Source organism: Hemitrygon akajei, chromosome 11, assembly GCF_048418815.1.
Source record: "Hemitrygon akajei chromosome 11, sHemAka1.3, whole genome shotgun sequence".
NCBI classification, from domain to species: domain Eukaryota; kingdom Metazoa; phylum Chordata; class Chondrichthyes; order Myliobatiformes; family Dasyatidae; genus Hemitrygon; species Hemitrygon akajei.
In genome coordinates this window covers 2,009,602-2,027,785 of record NC_133134.1, presented here as the reverse complement: position 1 = coordinate 2,027,785, position 18,184 = coordinate 2,009,602, and the positions used below count along the sequence as shown (strand labels likewise).

At 45.3% G+C, this 18,184-nt stretch overlaps 1 protein-coding gene across 1 annotated transcript in view; it reads right to left on the bottom strand.

Annotated features, from left to right (window-relative positions):
- Positions 1–18,184, bottom strand: part of abca3b (ATP-binding cassette, sub-family A (ABC1), member 3b) — a 207,142-nt gene that overhangs the window by 78,081 nt on the left and 110,877 nt on the right. Inside the window, exons 17-19 of the mRNA XM_073060010.1 lie at positions 10,804–10,954; positions 9,322–9,420; positions 5,773–5,962 (exon numbers count right to left, since the gene is read on the bottom strand). Coding sequence (XP_072916111.1) covers positions 5,773–5,962; positions 9,322–9,420; positions 10,804–10,954 — 440 coding nt within the window. The remainder of the gene's footprint in view (positions 1–5,772; positions 5,963–9,321; positions 9,421–10,803; positions 10,955–18,184) is intronic.

The window sequence follows — 18,184 nt, the reverse complement described above, 5'->3', positions numbered from 1 at the left end:
TTGTGGAGATATTAGGAATGATCTTTCAGGAATCACTAGATTCTGGAATAGTTCCAGAGGACTGGAAAATTGCAAATATCTTTCCACTCTTCAAGAAGGGAGAGAGACAGTTATAGGCTAGTTATTCTGACCTCAGTGTTTGGGAAGATGTTGGAGTCGATTGGAAAGAATAAAGTTTCAGGGCATTTGGAGGCACATAATAGGTCAAAGTCAATACCATTTCCTCAAGGGAAAACCTTGCATGGCAAATTTATCAGAATTCTTTGAGGAAATACCAAGCAAGATTCACAAAGGAGAATTGGTGTATGTTGTGTACTTGGATTTTCAGAAGGCCCTTGTTAAGCTGCTGCACAAGGCTGCTTAACAAGAACCTATGTTACTACAGGAAAGATTCTAGCATGGGTAGAGAATTGTCTGAATGGCAGAAGGCAAGGAATGGGAAAAACTAGAGCCTATTCTAGTTGGCTGTTTCGCAGGGGTTGGTATTCTGACTGCTTCTTTTTACAATCACTTGAATGGTGGAATTGATGGCTTTGTGGCCAAGTCTGCAGACAATTTGAAGATAGATAGGGCCAGGTTGAGGAAGCAGGGGGCTGCAGAAGGACTCAGACAGATTAGGAGAATGGGAAAAGGAAAGGCAGATGGAATACAGTGTCGGGAAGTGTATGGTCATGCACTTTGGTAGAAGGAATAACAGCATAGACTGTTTTCTAAATGGGGAGAAAAGGATTCCCTAAAGGTTAACTTGCAGGTTCAGTCATTAATGTGGAAGGCAAATGGGATGTTAGCATTCATTTCATGAGGACTAGAATATAAAGGCATGGATGTAATGTTGAAAATTTATAAAGCACTGGTGAGGCCTCACTTGGAGTATTGTGAGCAGTTTTGGGCCCCTTATCTGAGAAAGGATGTGCTGGCTCACCTCTGACCCCTGGTCAGATCAGCCCTCAATCCCCTGCAGTTTGCCTACCAGGAGCACATTGGGGTTGACAATGCTGTCATCAACCTGCTGAACGGAGCCTACTCCCATTTCAATAAGAGGGCAGCAATCTGAGGATCATGTTTTTTGATTTCTCAAGAGCCTTCAATAACATGCAGCCCTCATTGCTGGGGAAAAGCCCTGTTCAATGGAGGTTGGCACTTCCACTGTATCATGGATAATGGACTATCTTGACTGGCAGACCAGTTTGTGTGGCTTCAGAGCTGTGTGTAAAACATGGCTTTAAGCAACACTAGAGCCTCACAAGGGTCTGTACTGTTTACCCAGTACACCTCAGACTTTAGATACAACACTGAATCGTGTCATCTGTAGAAATTCTCTGATTACTCAGTAACAGTTGGGTGGAAAAGGGAGGACAGGAGGATGAATAGAGGGTCCTGGTTGAGGACTTTGTCAAATGTGCAAGCTGAATCAGCTGCAGCTCTGCCATCTCTTTGCCCATTCTCCTAATCTGTCCAAGTCCTTCTGTAGACTCTCTACTTCCTCAAAATTACCTGTCTCTCCACCTATCTTCATATCGTCTGCAAACTTTGTAATAAATCCATTAATTCCATCATCCAAATCATTGACATACAACGTAAAACAAATTGGTCCCAACACAAACCCCTGAGGAGCACCAGTAGTCACTGGCAGCCAGTCAGAAAAGGCTCCTTTATTCCCACTCTTTGCCAATCAGTCACTGCTTTATCCATGAGAATCTCCTGTAACACCATGGGCTTGTAGCTTGTTAAACAGCCTCATGTGTGCAATCTTGTCAAAGGCCTTCTGAAATCTAAGTACGCACCATCAACTGATAGTCCTTTGTCTATCCCGCTTGTTACTTCTTCAAACAATTCCAACAGATTTGTGAGGCAGAATTTTCCCTTGAGGAAACCATGTTGACTACAGCCTATTTTATCATGTGCCTCCAAGTGGAGTCATCTTTAATAATCAATTCCAACATCTTCCCAACCACTCAGGTCAGACTAACTGGCCTATCATTTCCTTTCTTCTGCCTCTCTCCCTTCTTGAAGAGTGGAGTGAGGTTTGCAATTTCCCAGTCCTCCGGAACCACTCCAGAATCTACTGATTCTTGAAAGATCATTACTTATGTCTCCATAATCTCTTCAGCCACCTCTTTCAGAACCCTGGAATGTAGTCAATCTGGTCCAGGTTATTTATCTACTTTCAGACCATTCACTTCATGCCCCCTGACACCTGGAACTTCCACCATATTTCTAGTGTCTTCCATAGTGAAGACTTATTCAGTTCATTCGCTATTTCGTTGTTCCCCATTACTACCTCTCCAGCAGGCCAATATCCACTCTCGCCTCTCTTTTACACTTTATGCATCTGAAGAAACTTAAGGCATCCTCTTTAATATTATTGGCTAGCTTACTTTGTATTCCATCTTTACCTTAATTACTTTTTAGTTGCCTTCTGTTGGTTTTAAAAGCTTCTCAAGTCTCTAACTTCCCACTAATTTTTGCTCTATGATATGCCCTCTCTTTAGCTTTTATGTTGGCTTTGACTTCTCTTAGCCATGGTTGTGTCATCTTTCCCTTTAAATAATTACTCCTCTTTGGAATGTATATTTCCTGTGCCTCCCAATTTGCTTCCAGAAATTCCAGCCATTGCTCCTCTGCCGTCATCCCTGCCAGTGTTCTTTTCCAATCAATTCTGGATAACTCCTCTCTCATGCTTCTGTAATTCCCTTTACTCCATTGAAATACTGATACATCTGACTTTAGCTTCTCCTTCTCAAATTTCCATATAACAATCACAGCACGGAAACAGGCCATTCCGGCCCTCCTAGTCCGTGCCGAACTCTTACTCTCACCTAGTCCCACCTACCCGCACTCAGCCCATAACCCTCCACTCCTTTCCTGTCCATATACCTATCCAATTTTACCTTAAATGACACAACTGAACTGGCCTCTACTACTTCTACAGGAAGCTCATTCCACACAGCTATCACTCTCTGAGTAAAGAAATACCCCCTCGTGTTTCCCTTAAACTTTTGCCCCCTAACTCTCAAATCATGTCCTCTCGTTTGAATCTCCCCTACTCTCAATGGAAACAGCCTATTCACGTCAACTCTATCTATCCCTCTCAACATTTTAAATACCTCGATCAAATCCCCTCTCAACCTTCTACGCTCCAATGAATAGAGACCTAACTTGTTCAGCCTTTCTCTGTAACTTAAGTGCTGAAACCCAGGTAACATCCTAGTAAATCGTCTCTGCACTCTCTCTAATTTATTGATATCTTTCCTATAATTCGGTGACCAGAACTGTACACAATATTCCAAATTTGGCCTTACCAATGCCTTGTACAATTTTAACATTACATCCCAACTTCTGTACTCAATGCTCTGATTTATAAAGGCCAGCGTTCCAGAAGCCTTCTTCACCACCCTATCTACGTGAGACTCCATCTTCAGGGAACTATGCACTGTTATTCCTAGATCTCTCTGTTCCACTGCATTCCTCAATGCCCTACCATTTACCCTGTATGTTCTATTTGGATTATTCCTGCCAAAATGTAGAACCTCACACTTCTCAGCATTAAACTCCATCTGCCAACGTTCAGCCCATTCTTCTAACCGGCATAAATCTCCCTGCAAGCTTTGAAAACCCACCTCATTATCCACAACACCTCCTACCTTAGTATCATCGGCATACTTACTAATCCAATTTACCACCCCATCATCCAGATCATTTATGTATATTACAAACAACATTGGGCCCAAAACAGATCCCTGAGGCACCCCGCTAGTCACCGGCCTCCATCCCGATAAACAATTATCCACCACTACTCTCTGGCATCTCCCATCTGGCCACTGTTGAATCCATTTTATTACTCTAGCATTAATACCTAATGACTGAACCTTCTTAACTAACCTTCCATGTGGAACTTTGTCAAAGGCCTTGCTGAAGTCCATATAGACTACATCCACTGCCTTACCCTCGTCAACATTCCTCGTAACTTCTTCAAAAAATTCAATAAGGTTTGTCAAACATGACCTTCCACGCACAAATCCATGCTGGCTACTCCTAATCAGATCCTGTCTATCCAGATAATTATAAATACTATCTCTAAGAATACTTTCCATTAATTTACCCACCACTGATGTCAAACTGACAGGTCTATAATTGCTAGGCTTACTTCTAGAACCCTTTTTAAACAATGGAACCACATGAGCAATACGCCAATCCTCCGGCACAATCCCCGTTTCTAATGACATCTGAAAGATCTCCGTCAGAGCTCCTGTTATCTCTACACAAACTTCCCTCAAGGTCCTGGGGAATATCCTGTCAGGACCCGGAGATTTATCCACTTTTAAATTTCTTAAAAGCGCCAGTACTTCCACCTCTTTAATTGTCATAGGTTCCATAACTTCCTTACTTGTTTCCCACACCTTACACAATTCAATATCCTTCTCCTTAGTGAATACCGAAGAGAAGAAATCGTTCAAAATCTCTCCCATCTCCCTCGGCTCCACACATAGCTGACCACCTTGATTCTCTAAGGGACCAATTTTATCCCTCACTATCCTCTTGCTTTTAATATAACTGTAGAAACCTTTCGGATTTACTTCCACCTTATTTGCCAAACCAAACTCGTATCTTCTTTTAGCTTTTCTAATCTCTTTCTTAAGATTCCTTTTACATTCTTTATATTCCTCGAGCAATTCCTTTACTCCATGCTGCCTATATCTATTGTAGACATCCCTCTTTTTCCGAACCAAGTTTCTAATATCCCTTGAAAACCATGGCGCTTTCAAACCTTTAACCTTTCCTTTCAACCTAACAGGAACATAAAGATTCTGTCCCCTCATAATTTCACCCTTAAATGACCTCCATTTCTCTATTACATCCATTTCTCCTCCATTTCTATGACCTCCATTTCTCTATTACATCTATTTCAGGGCGAGTTTGATCATAGTATGATCACTTTCTCCTGAGGGTTCTTTTACGTTAAGCTCTCTAATCAATTCTGGTTCAATGCACATCACCCAATCCAGAATAGCTGATTTTCTAGTGGGCTCAACCATGAGTTGCTCTAAAAAGCCATCTCGCAGGCACTCTGGAATTCACCCCCTGTAATCCAGCACCAACCTGATTTTCCCAATCTACCTGCATATTGAAGTCCTCCATGACCCATTGTAACATTGTCCTTTTGGCGTGCATATTCTACCTCCAGTACTGTTTTGGAGGTCTGGATGCAACTCCCATCAGGGTCTTTTTACCCTTGCAGTTCCTTAGCTCTATCCATAATGATTCAACACCTTTGGACCTTACGTCACCTCTTTTTAATGATTTGATTTCGTCTTTTACCAACAGAGCAATGCCGGCCATTCTGCCTTTCTGCCTGTCCTTTCGATACCACGTGTGTCGTGGGACATTAAACTCCCAACTATAATCTTCCAGCCGTGATTCAGTGACGCCTACAACATCATATCTGCCACTGTACTGCAAGTTCATCTACCTTACTCCATATACTACACTCATTTGGAAACAACATTCAGTGGTATCTGATTGTTTCAATTCTGGAATATTGTTATGAAACCATCACAATCAGATCAGGTTTATTATCACTGGCATATGTCATCGAAGTTATTTGTGGCAACAGGAAAGTCCAATGCACAAAAAATACTATAAATTAGAATATGAATCAGAGGATAGAGAGGGCAGTGGCTGAGAGAGGCACAGACAGAGAGGAGCAAAGCAGTGTGCTAGTGTTAATACAGGGTTCAGTGTGAGAGCCAGCTCAGGGATACGTGCACTTACCCCGGTGTTGCGTTTGACGGTGGCGAGGTCGAGGGGTTGACTTTGCTCAGTGCTCCTGAGGTTGCTCATTGGGCCATCCAGACTGGCGGTCTCCCTGACGGACCAGTCACTCACCCTGCGTTCATGCTGATACTGCAGCGGCGGAAGCTGAATAGCCTGGTCCATGCTGGTGTCCACCAGCTTGCCCACCCTGTGATGGAAAGCGGGCTGTCACCATGGGGTTACAGGGGCCGAGACAATGGAAGCGGCAGTGTGGGAAGTGGTCAGGAAATCAACGTTGGATGGGTGGGAGAGTTATGGGAGTTGTAGAAGGGAGGCGGGGGGGGGGGGTAGAAATGGGATAAGGGTGCAGCAGCAGAGCCAAACAGACAGGGGTGAAAACAGAGGGAGGGGGAGTGAGGCAGTCATGGAACAAAATAGCATAGAAACAGACCCTTCAGCCCATCTAGTACATGCTAAACTGTTATTCTGCCTAGCCCCACTAACGTGCACCTGGACCATCGCCCTCCATACCCCTGCCATCTATGTACTTGCCCAAACTTCTCTTAAATGTTACAATAAAACCCACATTCACCACTTGCCCCAGTAGCTAGTTCCACACTCTCACTGTCCTCTGAGTGAAGACGTTTCCCCTCATGTTCCCCTTAAACTTTTCACCCTTCAGCCTTAACCATGACTTCTAGTTGTAGTCCCATCCAACCTCAGTAGAAAAAGCCTGTTTGCATTTACCCTATCCATATCCCTCATAATTTTGCATAACACGATCAAATCTCCTCTCATTCTTTTTCACTCTAGGGAATAAAGTCCTAACCTTTCTGTAAAACTCAGGTCCTCAAGTCCCGGCAACATCCTTGTAAATTTTCTCTGCACTCTCAATCTAAGCCAAAATGGCACCAGTGAACAACACAACCAATGATGACATCCTCCTGACAGTTCACAAAACTACTTCTTTTACCTCTTCTTATACCAAATATGATTCTACTACTAAACTGCATGCAATTGAAACCTGTGAATTACATTTTGATGATGTGATTTTGAGTGAGTGATCTGATTGTTTGCTGTCTCCAAGGGAGTTCGGTGAAGTTTCGAGCAGAGTGTGCAGCCTGGAGGCCTGGAAGTCTGGAGACAGGCCCACGATCAACTCCATTGCATCTGAGGGCTCAAGGGTGTGAGCCCATGATTGCCTTCATTGTATCTCTCTGATTGAGGTTTCAAGGGTGTGAGCCCACGATCGACTCCATTGAATCTCTCTGATTGAGGCTTCAAGGGTGCAAACCCATGATCGACTCCATTGAATCTCTCTGATTGAGGCTTCAAGGGTGCAAACCCATGATCGACTCCATTGAATCTCTCTGATTGAGGCTTCAAGGGTGCAAACCCATGATCGACTCCATTGTATCTCTCTGATTGAGGCTTCAAGGGTGTGAGCCCACGATCGACTCCATTGCATCTTTCCGACTGAGAGGTCAAGCAAGGTTGAAGTTGACGAGTAGGAGAGTAGAGGATGAGCGGGTGTTCAGTGCCATCTGCTGTATTTGGCCAGTCTTCCTCTCCCTCTCACCTGCTGTTGTCGGAGGAAAGCGCAGGGGTCTTAAGATTCACATTGCAAGGATTGATCAGCGAGGTCTGTTGCTGTGGACTAATTTTTGGGGAACTCTAAGGTTTATGTTGCGTGTGAAACTGGATTCTGGTTACTATTTTTGAGCGGTTTGATCGGGGTGAACAGTGAGGAATGGGGCACTTTGGTTAAGTCTGGCTCCGTTGGGCCCCGGACGGCTAGCACTGAATATTTCTGGTTCAGTCCGGCTCTGTTGGGCCCCGGACGGCTAGCACTGAATATTTCTGGTTCAGTCCGGCTCCGTTGGGCCCCGGACGGCTAGCACTGAATATTTCTGGTTCAGTCCGGCTCCGTTGGGCCCCGGACGGCTAGCACTGAATATTTCTGGTTCAGTCCGGCTCCGTTGGGCCCCGGACGGCTAGCACTGAATATTTCTGGTTCAGTCCGGCTCCATTGGGCTTCGGACGGCTAGCACTGAATATTTCTGGTTCAGTCCGGCTCCGTTGGGCCCCGGACGGCTAGCACTGAATATTTCTGGTTCAGTCCGGCTCCGTTGGGCCCCGGACGGCTAGCACTGAATATTTCTGGTTCAGTCCGGCTCCGTTGGGCCACGGATGGCTAGCACTGAATATTTCCGGTTTGATGTTGATATTCCAAGTGCTGTTCATTTGCTTTTTGCCGTTTGTGCAGTTTGTTCTTTTTCTTGTTGGGGGTTCATTTAGGAACAGGTTCCATGGTGCCTCTTATTAATCGGCTGTCTGTGGGAGGATGGATTTCAGAGTTGTATTCTGTACACATACTTTGAGAATAAACATACTTTCAATTTTTTGATAACTTTTCTGTAGGTACGTGACCAGAACTACACACAATACTCCAAATTAGGCCTCACCAACTTTTTCCACTTTGTTCCATAAGGTATTAGGTTATTCGGCTTACTGTGACTGCTTCGTCATTCAATCATGGTTGATTTTTTTCAACACCATTCTCCTGCCACCTACTTGTAACCTTTAACCACCTTTGCAATCAAGAACCTATTAAACCCTACCTAAAGTGCACTCAATGACCTGCCCTCCACTGTCATTTGTGGCAACAAATTCCACAGATTCAACACCCTCTGGCTAAAGAAATTCCTCCTCATCTCTGCTCTAAATGGACGTCCCTCTATTCTGAGACTGTGTCCTCTGGTCCTAGACTCCTCCACTATAGGAAGCATCCACTCCACATCCACTCTAGGCCTTTCAATATTCAATAGGCTTCAATGTGATCACTCCCTCATTCTTAAAAACTCTAGTGAGAACAGGCCCAAAGTCATCGAAAGCTCCTCATACACTAACCCTTTCACTGCTATAATCATTCTTGTGAACCTTCTCTGGGCCCTCTCCAATGACAGCACATCCTTTCTTACAACACACACAAAATGCTGGTGGAACACAGCAGGCTAGGCAGCATCTATAGGGAGAAGCGATGTCGACGTTTCGGGCCGAGACCCTTCGTCAGGACTGCCTAGCCTGCTGTGTTCCACCAGCGTTTTGTGTTGTTGTTTGAATTTCCAGCATCTGCAGATTTCCTCGTGTTTATATCCTTTCTTAGATATGTGATCCAAAACTGCTCACAACACTCCAGATGCAGTCCAACCAATGCCTCAGCATTACACCTGTTCTTTTATATTCTTCAGTCCTCTCAAAATGAATGTTAACATTGCATTTGCCTTTCTTATCACTGACTCAACCTGCAAGTTAACCTTTAGGAATCTTGAAACAGAATTCCCAAGTCCCTTTACATCCCTGATTTCTGATTTTTTCCCTCATTTAGAAAATAGTCTCCACTCTTATTCTTCCTACCAAAGTGTATAATTGGATTTTCCTTACTCCATCTGAAATTTCTTTACCTACACTTCTTACCTGTCCAAGTACTGCAGGCTCCCTGCCTTTGTGACTCCACATCTTTCATAAAGGTAAAATAGTATTCCAAGGCAAAGACGACAAGCTCACCTCAGGAACACCTCCTCCATGGTTGTGACGGAGGCGCCATAACTTGCAATTCCCAGTTCCTCCCGTCTTTGCTCCAGTTCCGAAAAGAGGGCTTCAAACCTGTGGACAAAAGGTGTAGATGTACAAATGCCCTTGGAGAAGCAGCTAACCCACCATACTGTAAGTGTGTGAAAGATAGGAGCAGGTTTTTGTCTTGCTCCCCGGCGTCAGGTATGGTTTTCTTCTTACATCACTTTGATGATCCCAATTTTCTCCAATATCCCTAATGGCTGAAAGTCCATCAGCCTTGGTTACTTCCACAGGAGCTAATGGTAGATCCCTGTCAACCCTTCCCTATAGTTACTGGTGCACCATAGAAAACATACTATTCAGATGCGACACGACAACTACTCTGACCAAGACCACAAGAAACTGCAGAGAGTTGTGGACACAGCTCCACACATCACAGAAACCAACCTCCCTTCCACAGACTCAGTCTGTATTTCTTGTTGCCAGCATAATCAAACACTCTCCCACCCTGGAATTCTCTCTTCTCCTCTCTCCCATTGGGCAGAAGATACAAAAGTCTGAAAGCACATATCAGCAGGCTCAAGGACAACTTCAATCCTACTGTTATAAGATAATTGAATTCAAGATTCAGTATCTTGAATGGTTCCCTAATACAAGATGGACTGTTGACTTCCAAATCTAGCTTGTGTGATCTTGCACCTTATTGTCTACCTGCACTGCACCTTCTCTGTAACTCTTACATTTTATTCTGAGTTTATTTATTTATTTAGAGAAACAGGCCCTTCCAGCCCATTGAGCTGCCATAACCCAGCAACTCCCTTATTTAACCCCAGCCTAATCACAGGACAATTTACAATGACCAGTTAACCTACTAACTGGTACGTCTTTGGACTGTGGGAGGAAAGTCACAGGAAGAACATAGAAACTTTCTTATAGAGGATGCTGGAAATGACCTCTGAAGTCCAATGCTACAAGCTATAATAGCAGCACGCTAACCACTACCCTACCATGGCACCCAGTTCGGTAATTGTTTTCCCTAGTATTACCTCAACGCACCATTGCAACAATGTGATCTGTATGCACGGTAGAAGAGACAAGCTTTTCACTGTATCTGAGTAGATGTGGCAATGATAAACCAATTCACCAATTAATCCAGCAGTTACAAATGACAAATTTCACTGAATGCTCCAATGTACATGAGAGATACAAATATGAACCAGTTACTGTGAGGAGATGGACTGCAGACACACACACACACGCACACGAGCACATAACACACATCATAGATACACATGCATGCACATTTCACACATTTAATAAATATACAAGTGCACACATACATGTCTGATACAACATGACCACAGATACATGCACGAACACAGACACAGTTACAGAGGCAGAGTGTTCAAGAGGGTGACTCTCTGCCCTTTGCCCTGCAAGCCCACACTCAGATTGGAGACCCCCATGCTCTACCTGACAGTGTATTCATTCGGGAGGAGAAAGGAGAGCTCTGCACCAACATTGGTCTGCTGGGTAGCCCCGGGGACAAAGCTCTGGACGAGACGGTTGATGTTTACGGTGTTACAGTGAGGCTCCTTGACGATCACCATGCGGTATCCGGCTCCTGCATAACACACACATACCACACTCACCCTAAATGTCAACAAGGATCAAAGGTTAACTTTATTTGCCACAAACGGTATTGTGCAAAAGGAGCATGTGTACAAGGATGGGTTACACCTGAACCCAAAGGGGTCCAATAGCCTAGCAGGCAGGTTTAATAGAGCTGTTAGTTTGGCAGGGGGAATCAAACATACGTGCAACAGACATGGCAGAAAGGACAGGCAGGAGATGAGGCATAATCACAGCCAGTGGCATGAGTTACAGGGCAATAGAAGCATGGTGCAGTTAAAACAGAAAGCAACAAATACCGGACTGAAAGTGTTACATTTGAAAGCATGCAGCATAAGAAATAAAATGGATGATCTTGAAATTCAACTACAGATTGGCAAGTATGACGCTGTGGCCATCTCTGAAACTTGGCTAAAGGATGGCTGTCGTTGGGAGCTGAACGTCCAAGGATATACGGTGTATCAGAAAGATAGGTTAGTAGGCAGAGGGGTTGGTGTTGCCCTGTGTATAAGAAATAACATTAAATCATTAGACATAGGATTGGAAGGTGTAGAGTCCCTATGGGTTGAGTTAAGAAATGGCAAGGGTAAAAGGACCCTAATGGCAGTTGTATACGGGTCTCCAAACAGCAGCCGGGATGTGGATTACAAATTACAGCAGGAGATAGAAAAGGTGTGTCAGAAGGGCAGGTGAGCTTATACACATTTTTAATCTCTCCCTCTCCCAGTGTAGAGTGCTCTCCTGCTTCAAATTATCCTCCATTGTCCCTGTACCAAAAAAGACCAAGGTAACATGCCTGAACGATTGGCATCCTGTCGCACTCACCTCAATAATAAGCAAATGCTTTGAGAGGCTGGTTAAGGATTACATCTGCAGCATGCTGCCACCCACAGTGGACCCCCTACAATTCGCCTACTGACACAACCGATCGACAGACGACCCAAAAGCCACTGCTCTACATACTGTCCTTACACATCCGGAGAAGGAGGATGCTTATGTGAGAATGCTGTTCTTGGACGACAGTTCAGCATTCAACACCATAGTTCCATCCAGGCTCGACAAGAAGCTCAGAGACCTCGGCCTTGACCCTGCCTTGTGCTCCTGGATCCTGGACTCCCTGTCAGATTGCCAGCAGGTTGTAAGAGTGGGCTCCCTCACCTCCAACCCTCTGACTCTCAATACAGGAGCCCCTCAGGGCTGCGTACTGAGTGCCCTCCTTTACTCCCTGTATACCCATGACTGTATCACCACCCACAGCTCTAATCTGCTAATTAAATTTCCCGATGACACTACATTGGTTGGTCTTATCTCAAGCAATAATGAGGCGGCCTACAGGGAAGAAGTCATCTCTCTGACACTGTGGTGTCAAGAAAACAACCTCTCCCTCAATGTCGCAAAAACAAAGGAGCTGATTGTGGATTACAGGAGGAATGGAGACAGCATAACCCTATTGACATCAATGGATCTGGGATTGAGAGGGTAAACAGCTTTAAGTTCCTTGGCATCCACATCACCGAGGATCTCACGTGGTCTGTATACACTGGCTGGATCTGGAAGACCGTGTGAGGAATCTGGAGCAGCAGCTGGATGACCTTCGACTCATAAGGGAGAATGAGGCTGTCATAGATGAGAGCTACAGGGAGGTAGTCACACCTAGGCTGCCGGAAGCTGGTCGTTGGGTGACAGTCAGAGGGGGGAAAGCGAAGGTGAGTAGACAGGTAGTGCAGAGCACCCCTGTAGCCATTCCCCTGAATAAGTTTACCGCCCTGGACACTGTTGGCAAGGACGACCGACCAGGTGTGAGCCACGGTGGCAGGGCCTCTGGCACTGAGTCTGACCCTGTGGTGCAGAAGGGTGGGACGGAGAAGAGGAGAGCTGTCGTCATTGGAGACTCTATAGTCAGGGGAGCAGACAGGAGATTTTGTGGACGTGAGAAGGACACCCGCATGGTTTGTTGCCTCCTGGGTGCCAGGGTCCGGGATGTCTCTGACCAGGTGCATGACATCCTGGTACGAGAGGGAAAGCAACCAGAAGTCGTGATACATGTTGGTACCAACAACATAAGCAGGAAGAGGGATGAGGTCCTGAAGTGTGAGTTTTGGGAACTAGGCAGAAGGCTGAAGAACAGGACCTCAAGGGTGGCGTTCTCAGGATTGCTGCCAGTGCTACGTGATAGTGATGGTAAGAATTGGAGGAGATGGCAGTTGAATGCGTGGCTGAGGAGTTGGTGCAGGGGGCAGGGTTTGAGATTTTTGGATCATTGGGATCTCTTCTGGGGAAGGTGGGACCTGTACAGATTGGATGGGTTGCACCTGAACTCGAGGGGGAGCAATATCCTTGCTGGTAGGTTTACTAGCATGGTTCGGGAGGGCTTAAACTAATTTGCAAGGGGGATGGGACCCGGAGCGATAGATCAGTGAAAGAAGTGCATGGAGTAAAGCCAGATCTAAGATATAGAGAGGCTTTGAGGAAAGAGAAGCAGAATAAAGGGTGTAAAGGTAGTAATGTAGAAGGGCTAAATTGTGTGTACTTCAATGCAAGAAGTATCAGGAACAAAGGTGATGAACTGAGAGCTTGGATACATACATGGAATTATGATGTAGTGGCCACTACAGAGACTTGGCTGGCACCAGGGCAGGAATGGATTCTCAATATTCCTGGATTTCAGTGCTTTAAAAGGGATAGAGAGGGGGGAAAGGGGAGGAGGGGTGGTATTACTGGTCAGGGATACTATTACAGCTACAGGAAGGGTGGGTAATGTAGCAGGATCCTCTTTTGAGTCAGTATGGGTGGAAGTCAGGAACAGGAAGGGAGCACTTACTCTATTGGGGGTATTCTATAGGCCCCCTGGTAGCAGCAGAGATAGCGAGGAGCAGATTGAGAGGCAGATTTTGGAAAGGTGCAAAAATAACTGGGTTATTATCATGGGTGACTTTAACTTCCCTAATATTGATTGGCACTTGATTAGTTCCAAGGGTTTAGATAGGGCAGAGTTTGTTAAGTGTGTCCAGGATGGATTCCTGTCACAGTATATTGACAGGCTGACTAGGGGGAATGCCATACTAGATCTAGTATTAGGTAACGAACTGGGTCAGGTCACAGATCTGTCAGTGGGTGAGCATCTGGGGGACAGTGATCACCGCTCCCTGACTTTTAGTATTATCATGGAAAAGGATAGAATCAGAGAGGACAGGAAAATCTTTAATTGGGGAAGGGCAAATTATGAGCCTATTAGGCTAGAACTTGCAGGTGTGAAGTGGGATGATGTTTTTGCAGGGAAATGCACTATGGACATGTGGTCGATGTTTAAGGATCTCTTGCAGGATGTCAGGGATAAATTTGTCCCGGTGAGGAAGATAAAGAATGGTAGGGTGAAGGAACCATGGGTAACAAGTGAGGTGGAAAATCTAGTCAGGTGGAAAAAGGCAGCATACATGAGGTTTAGGAAGCAAGGATCAGATGGGTCTATTGAGGAATATAGGGTAGCAAGAAAGGAGCTTAAGAAGGGGCTGAGAAGAGCAAGAAGGGGGCATGAGAAGGCCTTGGCGAGTAGGATAAGGGAAAACCCCAAGGCATTTTTCAATTGTGTAAAGAACAAAAGGATGACAAGAGTGAAGATAGGACCGATTAGAGATAAAGGTGGGAAGATGTGCCTGGAGGCTGTGGAAGTGAGTGAGGTCCTCAATGAATACTTCTCTTCGGTATTCACCAATGAGAGGGAACTTGATGACGGTGAGGACAATATGAGTGAGGTTGATGTTCTGGAGCATGTTGATATTAAGGGAGAGGAGGTATTGGAGTTGTTAAAATACTTTTGGATGTTTAAGTCCCCGGGGTCTGACAGAATATTCCTCAGGCTGCTCCACGAGCCGAGGGAAGAGATTGCTGAGCCTCTGAATAGGATCTTCATGTCCTCGTTGTCAACAGGAATGGTATCGGAGGACTGGAGGGAGGTGAATGTTGTCCCTTTGTTCAAAAAAGGTAGTAGGGATAGTCCAGGTAATTATAGACCAGTGAGCCTTACGTCTGTGGTGGGAAAGCTGTTGGAAAAGATTCTTAGAGATAGGATCTATGAGCATTTAGAGAATCATGGTCTGATCAGGGACAGTCAGCATGGCTTTGTGAAGGGTAGATCATGCCTAACAAGCCTGATAGAGTTCTTTGAGGAGGTGATCAGGCATATAGATGAGGGTAGTGTAGTGCATGTGATCTACATGGATTTTAGTAAGGCATTTGACAAGATTCCTCACAGTAGGCAAATTCAGAAAGTCAGAAGGCATGGGATCCAGGGAAGTTTGGCCAGGTGGATTCAGAATTGGCTTGCCTGCAGAAGGCAGAGGGTCGTGGTGGAGGGAGTACATTCAGATTGGAGGGTTGTGACTAGTGGTGTCCCACAAGGATCTGCTCTGGGACCTCTACTTTTCGTGATTTTTATTAACAATCTGAATGTGGGGGTAGAAGGGTGGGTTGGCAAGTTTGTAGACAACACAAAGGTTGGTGGTCTTGTAGATAGTGTAGAGGATTGTCGAAGATTGCAGAGAGACATTGATAGGATGCAGAAGTGGCTGAAAAGTGGAAGATGGAGTTCAACCCGGAGAAGTGTGAGGTGATACACTTTGGAAGGACAAACTCCAAGGCAGAGTACAAAGTAAATGGCAGGATACTTGGTAGTGTGGTGGAGCAGAGGGATCTGGGGTTACATGCCCACAGATCCCTGAAAGTTGCCTCACAGGTAGATAGGGTAGTTAAGAAAGCTTATAGCTTTCATAAGTCGAGGGATAGAGTTTAAGAGTCGCGATGTAATGATGCAGCTCTATAAAACTCTGGTTAGGTCACATTTGGAGTACTGTGTCCAGTTCTGGTTGCCTCACTTTAGGAAGGATGTGGAAACATTGGAAAGGGTACAGAGGAGATTTACCAGGATGCTGCCTGGTTTAGAGAATATGGCTTATGATCAGAGATTAAGGGAGCTAGGGCTTTACTCTTTGGAGAGGAGGAGGATGAGAGGAGACATGATAGAGGAGTACAAGATATTAAGAGTGGATAGCCAGCACCTCTTCCCCAGGGCACCACTGCTCAGTATAAGAGGACTTGGCTTTAAGGTAAGGGGAGGGAAGTTCAAGGATATTAGAGGAAGGTTTTTTACTCAGCGAGTGGTTGGTGTGTGGAATGTGCTGCCTGAGTCAGATACACTAGTGAAGTTTAAGAGACTACTAGACAGGTATATGGAGGAATTTAAAGTGGGGGGTTATATGGGAGGCAGGGTTTGAGGGTCGGCACAATATTGTGGGCCGAAAGGCCTGTAATGTGCTGTACTATTCTATGTTCTATTTTAAAAAGGCACAACAGCACTGCTTTCATCTCAGACGGTATGGGCCCTCAAGTCCTAAGAACTTTCTACAGGGGCACAATTGAGAGCATCCTGACTGGCTGCATCACTGCCCGATATGGGAACTGTACTTCCCTTAATCGCAGGACTCTACAGAGAGTGGTGCGGACAGCCCAGTGCATCTGTAGATGTGAACTTCCCAGTATTCAGGGCATTTACAAGAATGGGTGTATAAAAAGTGCTAGTAGGATCATTGGGGTCCCGTTTCACCCCAACCACAATCTATTCCAGCTGCTACCAGCTGCTGCTTAAAGGCCAGGATCAACAAGCTCCGGGCCAGCTTCTTCCATCAGGCCATCATGCTGACTTGTGTGTATACTATATTACATTGACTGTTCTATTTATTATAAATTATTAGTAATTACTGTCTCAATGGCTCTCCAGAAGGTTTTAGGCTGCCTAGACAACACAAACACCTACATCACGATGCGGTTCATCAATTATAGCTCAGCGTTTAATACCATCATTCTCACAGTCCTGATTCAGAAGTTACAGAACCTGGGCCAACTGGATCCTTGACTCTCTAATTGTATCCTTGACTCTCTAATTGTATCCTTGACTTCCTAACCAGAAGACCACAATCTGTGCAGATTGGTGATAACATATCCTCCTCACTGATGATCAACACTGGTGCACCTCAGGGGTGTGTGCTTAGCCCACTGTTCTACTCTCTGTATACAGGTACAGAGGAGATGTCAGGGGTAAGTTTTTTATGCAGAGAGTTGAATCAGCTGCCGGCGGTGGTGGTGGAGATGAATACATGGAGCTTAGGAAAATAGAGGGCTGTGGGTAAGCCTAGGTAGTTCTAAGGTACGGACATGTTCAGCACAGCTTTGTGTTGTAGGTTTTCTTTGTTTCTACACATGATTGTGTGTCTAGGCATAGCTCAAATACCATCTATAAATCTGCTAACGATACAACCATTGTTGGTAGAATCTCAGGTGGTGACAAGAGGACGTACAGGAGTGAGATATGCCAACTAGTGGAGTGGTGCCACAGCAACAACCTGGCACTCAACGTCAGTAAGACGAAAGAACTGATTGTGGACCTCAGGAAGGGTAAGACGAAGGAGCACATACCAATCCTCACAGAGGGATCAGAAGTGGAGTGAGTGAGCAGCTTCAAGTTCCTCGGTGTCAAGATCTCTGAGGATCTAACCTCGTCCCAACATAGCGATGTAATTATAAAGAAGGCAAGACAGCGGCTATACTTTATTAGGAGTTTGAAGAGATTTGCCATGTCAACAAATACACTCAAAAACTTCTATAGTTGTTGTGGTAAACTATGTATACCTGTCTGGACACGCCCCTCTGCTGACTGCTCCTGTGGCTCCTCCCACAGACCCCTGTATAAAGGCGATTGGGGCACTGCTCCTCCCTCAGTCTTTGAGATGTTGTGTTCCCTTTTGCTGTTAATAAAAGCCTATTGTTCACTTCCAGTCTCCGAGAGTTATTGATGGTGCATCAGTTGTACCGTGGAGAGCATTCTGACAGGCTGCATCACTGTCTGGTATGAAGGGGCTACTGCACAGGTCTGAAAGAAGCTGCAGAAGATTGTAAATCTGGTCAGCTCCATCTTGGGCACCAGCCTACAAAGTACCCAGGACATCTTTAGGGATTGATGTCTCAGAAAGGCAGCGTCCATTATTAAGAACCTCCAGCACCCAGGGCATGCCCTTTTCTCACTGTTACCATCAGGTAGGAGATACAGAAGCCTGAAGGCACACACTCAGTGATTCAGGAACAGCTTCTTCCCCTCTGCCATCTGATTCCTAAATGGACATTGAAGCTTGGGACACTACCTCACTTTTTTTAATATACAGTATTACTGTTT